This window comes from Cryptomeria japonica, chromosome 7 (assembly GCF_030272615.1).
Source record: "Cryptomeria japonica chromosome 7, Sugi_1.0, whole genome shotgun sequence".
Classification (NCBI taxonomy): Eukaryota; Viridiplantae; Streptophyta; class Pinopsida; order Cupressales; family Cupressaceae; genus Cryptomeria; species Cryptomeria japonica.
In genome coordinates this window covers 185,519,171-185,531,448 of record NC_081411.1, presented here as the reverse complement: position 1 = coordinate 185,531,448, position 12,278 = coordinate 185,519,171, and the positions used below count along the sequence as shown (strand labels likewise).

Below are 12,278 nucleotides of genomic sequence, written 5' to 3'. Positions count from 1 at the left end.
ATTGTGTTATACTAGTCTCTTTGATGAAGTTATTTTGAATAACATAAATTGATTAATTTTTAAAAAATGGCATTTGTAGAATGACAAAAGATAATGTAAAAAGGTTTTGTTTGGAAATTTATCCATGAACCAACATAATCAGGACACGTCCATTATCTATTGATTCATAATTGCTAACATCTAAAAAACCAAAATTATGAAATACGTATTCAAGTCTTATATAGGTCTAATGATATAAATGGGTTGAAAAAGATTAGATAATTAGGGATAAAATATAAAAATCAAATTGACACATTAAAAAATATAAACACGCGTGTCTTATCTGTGTTTTTTAAAGCATACATTTTTTTCTAGAGCCTTATTAAGTCACAACTAATAAGAATTGAACATATGAAGCAACACTTCGACACAATAGAAAAATTGTTGAAATGAATAATTGTTTTCCTAGGAATTTATTCAAGAGCAATAATAAGATGTGTGGCCCTGGAACATCATACTTGCAATTTTTTTATTAGTAACCACTCACACAAATGGATACCATAATGAAACATATGAATTAAATAATTGATTTAGAATTTTTTTGCACCTCTCCTTAGTTTTGGCTAACATGTACATGGAACATTTTTAAAGAATATTTTGTCAACTCCTTTCAATGCAAATTCAGTTGGTGATAAAATCATGTGGATGATATCAACATATGTTGCTTTGGTAAATTTAAACTTTAGCCTGCTCTAAGCTTAGAGAGACCACTTATGAGGGGATAACCCATAAGCACAATGGCTCAACAAAGGCACAATGGCTTGTAAGATTATTGACCTAGTTTGGGTTTGATCCTTGCTAAACACCACAAGTACACTTTTCCCTTATTAGTTTGTGCCAAGCATGCGCACATGCACATTAATTTTTCCTATGATTTTAAGCATTGTATTTATCATTTACCAACTTTTTTCTCAAGTACCTTAGTCTATGTGTATCCTTTCCCTTCTCTTTTTAGATGGTCTTAGTCTACAATATACTATTCTCTCCTCTTACTCTCTACTTCTACACCATTGATCATAGAATGCAATTCAAATGTTGATTCTGAAAACTTGAACATAATATTAGATCTAATAGTATTATTGAAGAGCATATAGATTATAATAATCAAACATTTTTCCTTATAAACTATTTTTTGTAATTTTGTACAAAATATATTTTCAAAAATTAATAATAATCTATTAACATAGCTTTTTAAAATAATTTTGTTTTATTTAGTCAACACTATTTTGTAAGGAACAGAAGTTTACAACTATCTACTATTAGTTTTATAGAGATGGAGCTAATGATAATTATATTTGGTTTTGTACAGTTTTTCAACATAAAGGTCTTCGTGCTCCACAAAGAGAGTACGATGGAGATCAGGACGACAATGACCCAGGTATAGACCCGAACGTTATGTTGAATGCTCTTATTATAGGATATGTTTACATGTATCTTGTGATTTTGTTCAGTCAGCAGCATTAAAAAATTGCTGGAATTGGAGGAGGACGAGGCAGCAGTAGCAGTTTTTATATGCGGTGATCGGAGCACAGGCAAGTCGAAAGCTGGAGATAAAGTGTATTCGATGCTTGAAAATGAGCTCAAAAACAAGAAATGGAAGCAATTGAAAATAGAAATATCTGGGATGGACAGTGCGAAAGAAGGCTCCATATCAAATACAGACATTGTTCCTGGTCTGCGATCGCAAATTTTACAGAATCTGGGATTAAAATATATTTCACCAGACATTGAAAACGATGGAGATTGGAAGAAGCAGCTGCATAAGGCTTTTAATGTCTTAGATGAAAAACATGCTATCGAGAATGTATTCATGTACATTGAAAATATCCCCAGTGCTGAAATCCTTGGTAAACTTTTGCCAAAGAGGAACTACGGACTGAATCGCATCAGACTTCTGGTTACGACTCGCGAGAAGGATGTAATATCTGCTACGGAGGGCACCAATTTTAAAAGACATCTGTATGCTATGAAAGGTTTGGGTTACAAGCAAGCTTTGGAATTCTTCAAGAAAAAGCTTTCGTTGAGTAACATTAACAAACCTCTTGTATGGAACATTATAAAGATTTGTAAGGGCTATAAGCTTCAAATGAAAATTGTTCGGGACCATTTGGTTAAGTATTACAAAGACGAGGAAGCATTTAGCAGATTGTTAGAATGGATTGAAACAGAGAAGCCTAGTTTCGAAGTACTGAGTGAGTACTTGGGGTGCGAAGGAAAATTCCTCCGTCAGTCTATAACCACCCAAGATGCACTTCTGGACATTTGTTCATTTTTCAATAACAGGGAGTGGGATCATGTGGCCTGCATATTTGAAATCGATGTACTGGAAAAGTTGAAAGAGTTGGAGCTAGTGAAAAGAGAATCAACTAAAGTAGTTGTCCCTGCTACAGTCATGCCGTACTGTCTCTCTCTTGCAAAAGGAGTTCGAACAACTACTGCCGCTGAGCTCCATGCTTTGCTGGCAAAAAATAAGGTAGATATTGAGTATTCTTAAATTCATTCTATTCAAAAGCCATGAGTCCATGTAAGGTTTTAATATTTTTTAAGAAATGATTTCCCACGTGATCTTGTTTGTTTCCGAAGCTTCACGCAATAAAAGGAATCTGGCTTTTAGAAAACAAGTTCCCATTCCCTATTTCTGCACAACAGCTGGATGACATGCCGAATCTAAGAGTTCTTGGTTTAGGAGACTGTACAATTGTGGATGGTGAATGTAAAAGAAATTTCAAGCATCTTCGATATTTTCAAGCTGGAAGAATTCAACAACTGCCCTTCGATATCGCTCACATGGAGCACCTAACCTATTTGGATAACAATTCCAACAACTACATGGGGGAGACCACAAAAAATGTAAGTGTCTCTTTTACTTCCTTTGTTTAGAAAGAATATTAGGATTCTCAAATTGGAATATTAAGCTTCATTTTAAACTCGTAATAGCTTGTCAAAACTTTTGTGGGTGTCTTCTATCATTAATATTTCTGAGCAGTTTTCACTAATCTTTGAGAGTAAATGATAATGTGATTGAACAGTAGACATGATACGTCTGTTGTTTATACCGTTTGAACAAATTAGAATATACTGTTTAAAACCAAAATAAAGTGTTTTCTCATCCATATTTTGGATCAACTCATTTTTCTCTTTTCAGGTTCCAACAACTCTCAGGATGGTGAAGTCAACGGCATTAAATTTGGAGCATTACAGTGATTTAAATAATCTTCCCAAAGAATGCAAGCTTATAGAGTTGAATCTAGAAGGCAATGATATGGAAAATCTATCACTGAGCTCTGCCGAATTGCATGCTGTGGAGAAAATAGTTATAAGGAAGTGTAGCAAATTACTAAATTTGCCTAAAAGTTTTGGAAATCTCAAATGTTTGAAGAGATTGGATCTAAGCCACTGTGAAGAACTGACAGAGTTGCCATCGAATTTTGGATGGATAAGCAACCTGGAGAAAGTTAACTTGTCCTTCTGCAGGAGGCTAAAACATCTTCCCGATAGTATGAATTTGCTGACCTGCGTGAATGAAATTGATTTGTCATATTGCAGGAGCATTGAAAAGCTTCCTAAGCGCTTTTCTGAACTTTCCACATTGCGGGTGTTGAATTTAAGATCGTGTACTCATTTGTTGGAGCTGCCTGAAGAGTACCAAGGATTAGCTCTTGAGAAGCTTAATGTTGAGTCATGCAAGCGACTAAAAGATCTTCCAAAAAATGTAGGACAAAACCCTTTGATGCAGAAGACTGTGTCCTTGAGTTGGTGCTCCACAATAGCAGAAATACCAGAAGGATTCATCAGGCACATCAAAACTCATGTGGAAGAGCTTATTTTAATGGATTGCATCGGCCTGATCTCGCTACCAGATAATATTTTCATGGAACTGTCTGTTCTAAAAAGCCTTAACTTGAGCGGTTGTAGAAGCCTTCTAGGCCTGCCAAAGCAAATGCACAAACTCCAGCATCTAGAAAAGTTAAATCTGAGTTCATGTGACAAATTGGATGAGGCATCTATTCGACTGAGCCGGCTCCCAGCGTTAAAAGAATTGATTATTTTGAACTGTAAAGTACTGAAAGGAAACTGGTTAAGAAGTCTTAGTAATATACAGAGCCTGACATTCGTGGACATTTATGACAGCCCAAATCTGCAGAATACATGGAATCAAATGAAGATTGAGAACAAAGTTTTTCACTTCACAGCTTCAACAGGAGGGCCTCGTATCGTGCCTTTTTCTTTACCTCCTTCTACGTCTCACGTAAGCTTTTTGTCAAAAACATTTGCTTGCTTCTGCTCTTATACCGTAAACTTAACTTTTTATGCTCGGACTGATATAAGACCTCTTTAATTAGGGTAGATGTACATAGCTGGTATTGCTCGAGCATAAAAACCATATTTAAAACTACTTTTAACATGGATTTGTAAATTTAGATAGTTCGAACGAATGGTACATGACATTATATAATATAATCATTATATGATTTCCTTTCTATCGCTATTCTTCCAAGTTCTTTCTACGTATCAGGTGAACATTGAAATTTGAAACTTATATTATGCATCCACTAATAACAGCAAAAATATGTTTCTAGAAACATATGAGCATTAACTGTAAAATAATGTTGACCTCTGTCATGCTGCAGAAGTTGCGGATTGACAAGGAGATAGAGCGGGGAACCTTGGATTTCTTCAACAACAAATGGCATTTTATGGATGTCAGTGGAGGAGTTTTCTATCCATCTGATCTTGAGGTAGGGAGTACTGTAGTTATTATATTTGACAAGAATTATCAGGAGGAAGACCGGCAAGCGCTGATCAGAATACTAGCTGATCTCCAAGCAACATCCAATAGCATGCAGGTAATTTATATTGGCAAATTTTGTAGTTCACTGGCAACGGAACTGGTCGGAAAGTATCGTTTTTGCAGTGGTGATAACTATGAAGCTGAAGTGTTCTTTGAAAAGCTTTTGGGCATGGATCAGTCTTTCGATCATGTTATGATCTCTAGTGAAGTTAAGGGCAATGGAGAATTGAAATCCTTTTCAGACTTGACAAGCATAACAAAAGACAGTTTAAAGGCCATGACCAGGGATGTCCCAGAAACACAGTACCTCCATTTGAAGGAACTTTCTGAGGGTAATACCAAGGATAATGAGAAGTCCAATACAAAATTGCTTCAAGCTTTGTTGCTCACAAAGGAAATTAACTTCCTGATCACTAGCACGGCTCAGGTATTAATGTTTTCAGCTCAATACGTACGTTCTGAACATTAGTTCACTAATTAGAATTTTCACAATATAACTGTTATATAAGGAATCGTATTCGTGAAATTTGTTTGGCAGGTGGAAATCAAAGACCTTGAGGGGAAATTCGTTTTTCTCTTACTGTCATGGCCTCACAACATTGAAGTAGAATCCAAGGCTTTCAATGAGGTTTATGACAAGCTCAAGAAAATGTTGGAGGACAAAGAAATTGAAAACTGTATCGACCTTAAGGGAGAACCGATGACTTTCAGTGAAGTGTATGACAAGCACAAGAAAAAGGAGGACAAACCTATCAAAAGTCGTATCGACTTTGAGGTGGTATGGATTCCAATAATAATACATGGTAGAGGCACACGAGCTAGTCATTTAGACGGGATTAAGAAACTCAAGTGGCCATCGATTGCAGATCCTTGGTCCATCAATCCCTTAGCAATGCTTTATTTCCGAAGGCATCCTTGCTTCTATAAATTGCCATTGCTCATTGGTGTGCCTCCGAAGGGAAAGCTCCATTCGGAAAATCTTATTCCAAACACAGACGACAAAGAGAGAGAAATATGTAAGAAGTGGGTGACAAAGGCAGTGCAAGGAAGGGAAATGATGATGGCGAAGATGGAAAGAGAGATAACAAACATGAGGGTGACAGAGACAACAAATGTGCTATTCAAATTTATGGAGGAATGGGATAAGAAAAATAGCAGAGAGGAAAAGGAAAAATCAAAGTCCACATAAGCTTGCACAACATAGAAAACATATTACCTTTTACATTAAAAATGAACAACCTCTCTAGTTAGTTATGCATTCTCTAGATAAATGATCTTTCTTAAAAAGATTATAATGATGAGGTTTCTTATAATGCAAATATATTTTGTGATGTTTTGTTGATTTACAACTAATCAAATAGTAAACACATCCTAGATAGTGGTCCAAATAAAGTCCACTTTTGAAAATGTGTATAAAATTGAATATGCCTTTTATTTCATTCTTTTTGGCTCGTACTTGTTGGTATCATTGAGGTGTTTTCAATTTGATGCTCTTTAGTTTAAACGGAATATATAATTCGAAGGTGCTGCAAATTTCTTTATGAGTTTCCACTTTATTTATTCATCCCTTGTTCTTTTAGTTTTCTCGTGAACCTTGTGTTCACGATGTTATATTGTCCTATTATGTTGAAGAGCTTAACATATATATTTAATATTTATTTTATGTTTTAAGTTTGTTATGTTCAAATTATTCAATAAAGTATTTTATGGATTAATGGTAGTGAAATAATAAATGTTCTAATTAGATAAATCGGGTTAAGGTTCGAACTTTTTATTATAGTAGTCATCAAGTGGAAGAGAGGGAACTCACAAGCTTTGAGTCAAACAAAAGCATGTTATAATAAATATGAAATAGTAAATGTTAAAATATGAAAAGTAAATGTAATAAATAAAGATGTTTAGCTTTTAATTTTGGACTAAATAATAAATTAAGTTTGACATAGCATTGCACTTTACTTGACTTGTATCGAGAAAAGTGTAATATCTATCAATGTCTCATCTCGACACTTCAAAATTATGTATGTGATTTGAAGTCTTGGGTCTATAGATCAAGGTCAAATTCACACCTACATTAATGATTTGGAAGTTTACAGACTTATTCTTCTTAATTCACTTTATTTTCCTATATTTCATCTTCCTTTTCTATTATCTAATTATAACAATATTTAACATACCTTTGAAAGACAATTGTTGTATTTCAAAGGGACATTTTCATGTAGGTAAACCCAAGAAAGATGATCTAACACATTGAATAAAATAGATTTAGGGCATTTGAATGCTCCTAGAATTATTGCACAAATTTATATTTATTTTAAGTCACCAAACTAAAGTGTTTTGTTCCTTAAATAACAATGATATACAAAAAAATTTACTCAAAAAATAAGAAAATTTGAGGTGAATAAAAATGAATACATTTAATTGAAGGAAGGCATTAGGCAAATATAATTTCTTTACCATGATCTTTGTTTCTTCATCGACATATAGTATCATGCATTACTTTTTCCTCCTTTAATTCATGAGAATGTTCATTTTCACCTTATATGTCTCTGTGGAAACATACCATTCACCCTACATTAGAACAACTTCTTCTTTCTTACCATGTATTCTGATTGACATCTTTGGGATCATATAATGATACGTGATGGCTGGTGCTAAAGGCAACAACAAAAAAAAATTGCCATGACAAATCAACAACCCATTGAAGGGAAAATACTTTTACCCTATAAGGTATTGTTGGCCACATATTTAGTTTTCTTAAATATATCTTATTTGGTTTACTTAAATATATTTGATTGATTGGTTAAATTGATATATTACAAAAGTACAAATGAACCTTGTTTATATAGGTAAAGTGATGACTTCTAGGATGATAACTACCCTTGATATGAATATTAAATGCATGATACATAATGATTAATGCCTAAAGAAAATATTAATTAATGAGACATGACTCGTATCTTCTAGAATGCCACCTAGGATAACTAACATGATCCTATGAACATTATTAAATGAAAAGTTACAAAAAGAAAATTTAGGACACCTAACTTAAATGCAATCTAGGTAGGTCCTAAGTAAACTTAACATTTGAATAGGTTCTAACTATGAACTAGTTAACATATAACCACATTCACACCAACACCCCTAAGTGTAACTTAGGGATAAAAAACATTATGCAATGATGCAAGACTAATATAATGAATGCAATATGGGTCATGACTACTGGGCCATGTTAGGTACCCTTGCACAACTAATCATGAAACTAATCTCTCATAAACAAAAAAAATCAGAAAACCCTATGGGATAAAACTTCTTGCCAAAAAAGAGAGAATGAAAACCATATCCAAGTGAAAGACGAAGTGATGTATGGAGGTATCAACATCAATAGCCCCCAAGAACTACATCCATCACAAGAATCCAATCTATAGTCCCCCTTTATGAGGAAAAGAGGGAGACTATGTAGCCCCTCCATAATGAATAATCGCTTGCAAGAATGATATCTGTTTGAATAAAAAATACAATTCAGTGCTTACAAACCTCTTGTCTCCCCTTAGGAAGAAACAAAACCATGTATAAAGCTAGGAACATTTCCCATTCAAGATATGCTGTAAAAGGTGGCTGCATGAAGAATGATAATGGTGTCTCTGAAAAATGCTTATATATCTCCTTGTCCAAGTGATATGATAATGCCACAATCCAATCAGGTGCATTCCTAATCAAAGAAGAAGATGACAAATGAGAACTATGAGGAAATTGATGTAGAGCAAACTCCAAAGACGAATATGCTTAAATTTGTCCTCCAACCAAATATGTAAGACAATGACGGTCTTGCTGATCATGAATTATGGAAGTCTCAATTAATGAATCTAGAGAAGAATTCAAAAAAAGTGAAGGTGGGTCAACTATATCCAAAAAAAAACCAAGAATCCTTGAAGCAACCTCAACTGAAGTGTTGAAAGACTAGATAAAGTATCACAATCATGGGGTATCTTCTCCAAAGAATGATGAGGCATATTGAAATCTGAAATAGGATCATTTGGGAGTAGTTGAATATCAAGATCTCCATATAACTCTCAAATGTGACTCCAAAGAGCACGAGGACACTCAAAATCAACAAGAGACACCAAAATTTCATCATCAACATGCATACCAATAACACTTAAGGAATGATCCCTATTTCATTTCCAAGAAAATATCTTACTAGGTATGCTAGGTAGTGGAATAAGATCCTACAAATATGGCATTAAATGAAGCCCTCTAAGATGTGTAATGATGCCATCTCTCTATGTTGTCTATAGTCCCTCGTCTCCAGGATGATAAAAAAGGATGTAATAGAAAAACCATTGCAAACTATGATATTCTTCAAAATATCAAAGATAGAACCAAAACAAGATTGTAGAAACCTCTAACTATGATAAGAAACTAAAAGTGAAGCCAACCATAAGTTGTACCTCTCCAAGCATCAAGATATCTAAGTTATCATAAAAAAGCCACAATATGCAAAAACGCAATAGATAGTACCTAGGAATGAATTTGGAAAATGTGTATGGACTAAATGGTAGAGCTCCTCAATACCTTTTCAACATTGTAAGAATAATGAAAATTGAAGATCATGGCAAAAATTTATGAGGTCAAGAGTCCAAATAGAAGGGTTGACCTCAAGCTATGATTAGAATGATGAAGAACCCATAATGAAGTCATGGAAACCCCAAAGGATCAACCAAGAAATATGCCTTCCACAAGAGAATTTTACTACATGATCTTGCATAAACATGAGATTAAAATATTATAAAATGATGCATAAATTATAAACGTACAAATGAGCCTTTCTTATATAGGCAAGATGATGAGGCAGGATGACAACTACCCTTTATGCAAACATTCAATACATGATGCATAATGATTAATGCCTAGAGAAAATATTAAATATTAAGACATGACTCATATATTCTAGAATGCTACCTATGATAACTAACATGATCGTATGAACATATTAAATGACAAGTTACATAAAGGAACTATCTTAAAACTAACTTAAATGCAAGCTAGGTCCTAGGTAAACTTAACATGTGAATAGGCTCTAACTATGAATTAGTTAGAATACATTCACATTTACACCAACACCCTCCCTTTGGTGCAACTTTGGGAGAAAATTTATTAAATGAAAATGATGCAAGAATAATATGATGAATGCAATATGGGTCCTGACAACTAGGCAATGTTAGATACCCATACACAACTAATCATACAACTAATCACAAATGAATAAATGGAGAAAACCATGTGTCACAAAACTCCTATCCAAAAAAGAGATAATGTAAATCATTTGTAAGTGAAAGACAAAGTGATGTATGGAGGTCTCAACATTAATAGTGTTTTCACATAAGGAAAGTCGAAATGGTTTTGTTTATGTACAATAAGAAATATTAACTACCCACAAGCACTATCTCTCATCCATTGATCTAGTACCAATTTGAGATCACCCTACAAACACTACAACCCTCCAATGTTTTTCCTTGTCTTCTTTCCCCATTATTTATTTTTTGGAAAGTTATCGAGCTCTTATATTGTAACTATGTGAAAAAATATGTGGTTGTATAAATAATCTCTCTACCCTCTTATAAACATTTGTGGAATTTTAATGTAGAACGAGATTTTAGTACTTAATACTAAAATATTGATTGATCATTGATTTGTTAGCCCATATTAAAAGCAAAGGTGCTTATGTTTTGTGTTTCTTTACTACTTGTCTTAGAGAGCTCCCATTGGTTTAATTTCATGAGCAAGTGTGTAATTATCTACTTATGCATCTTAAATGAAAGTGGACTACTTGTGTGTGTTGAATAACCATTTTCCATATATGTTAGTTAATATTTTCTGTTAAATAAATGAAATTATGAATAGTACAAGTTGAGACAATCCCACCATAGATGTTTGGTTGTTCACAAAGGATGATTGGCTCCATATTATAGAGAAGGTTAGAAAGTTACAACTCTGTGGTGCTCCTTTGTCCACCCTTTTTCACGTGTTTCTTGAAACTCTATATTTATCTAAACCCTTAGATCTCGACCATACCCTTTCTATAAACTAATTAGCATAAGATAACATAGATGTTAAAGTTAAATATTGTTATAACACACAATAGAGTACTCAAAATAACTTACCATACACTTGTAGTACATTATATAACACTTGCAATAAGTTAAACATAAATTATAGTAACACATCTCACACCTATAGCACCGTACTATAATTATATAGGAAAGCATGTATGGGAAAACTTTCCAACAAACAAAAACTAAAACCAAAGAAAGATAAAGCCATGACATTGTTAGTTTTTGGTTACATAGGAGGGTCAGTGCAAGAAGATGAGTCCACTTTTTGGCCAAAAAGTGGAAGTGTTTTCCCTGTTTTTTAGATTTTGTCTCATTTGAGCTTAAATTTTGAAACACTTAGAGATTGAATCTTGGAAAAAGTTAGTAATATAAAAGATAGCCCTCTGAGTGTACTTTTCAAATATGTAATTTATTTTAATACCCACATAATAAAAAATAACTTTTTGAATGGAGTTCAAAAAACTATGTTTTAAAAATGCCTATTTCAAGACCATGCCATGCATGTGTACGACCCACACTTTTTCACACAATTAAAATTATTTTCTCAAACCGTTTTGGGAAATGGTTTGTAACACACTGAAGATTGATGAGCATATTTTTCTGTATTTTGTTTTCAAATTTTTTTTTTAATTAATTTTTTAATTGCCGTAATTATCTTTTTAAAAATTTGACGTGTACGACCCACATAATTTGACGTAAACTTAGCATTTTTTGAATTTATTTTTTTAAATAGAAAAGAATTTTGTGTAGATTGATGACATATAATTTTTTTTTCAAAATTCATTAAAATAAAAAAGTTATTAAATTAAGAAAATTAGTTAATATTTTAAATTTATGGACCTGATTTAGTATAAATTAAATGAAAAATAGTTAAAATAATCAATTTTTAAATTAATTTACATATTTAGAATCTAGACAGTATAATCTGAAATGGGTTTTAATTTCGTATAAAAATGCTTTGATTAGAGGCATGTAAACTATTTTAGAAGTTCATATTTGTGCTTTCATTCATGGAGCTTTGAATTTGCAGGTTCATGTCTCAGGTGTGGCCATCCCAGGCCTATCCTGGGCCTAATCCCGAGGCAAGTGGTGAGTTGTGGATTCAAATTTTACATAACAGGTCCCCATTTTATAAACGGGGGCCCGTTCCATTTTTTACCCGTTGGATTTAATAACGGGCCCCCGTTTTAAATAACAGGCCCCCATTTTAAATAACCGTTACTATAAAAAACAAGATAGATTGCATCGATTTACCACACTATCATTGAAATCCGTACTGACAAAGATTTTTTACATCATTTGGCAGTACTTTTTAATATTTTTTACATGATTTT

At 33.3% G+C, this 12,278-nt stretch overlaps 1 protein-coding gene across 1 annotated transcript in view; it reads left to right on the top strand.

Moving 5' to 3' along the window:
• The window catches only part of LOC131855909 (uncharacterized), a 7,583-nt gene extending 1,313 nt beyond the window's left edge, over nt 1–6,270 (top strand). Inside the window, exons 2-7 of the mRNA XM_059208401.1 lie at nt 1,349–1,417; nt 1,491–2,512; nt 2,623–2,889; nt 3,185–4,288; nt 4,671–5,258; nt 5,370–6,270. Coding sequence (XP_059064384.1) covers nt 1,349–1,417; nt 1,491–2,512; nt 2,623–2,889; nt 3,185–4,288; nt 4,671–5,258; nt 5,370–6,020 — 3,701 coding nt within the window. The 3' untranslated portion in view covers nt 6,021–6,270. The remainder of the gene's footprint in view (nt 1–1,348; nt 1,418–1,490; nt 2,513–2,622; nt 2,890–3,184; nt 4,289–4,670; nt 5,259–5,369) is intronic.
• The last annotated feature ends 6,008 nt before the right edge of the window (nt 6,271–12,278 follow it).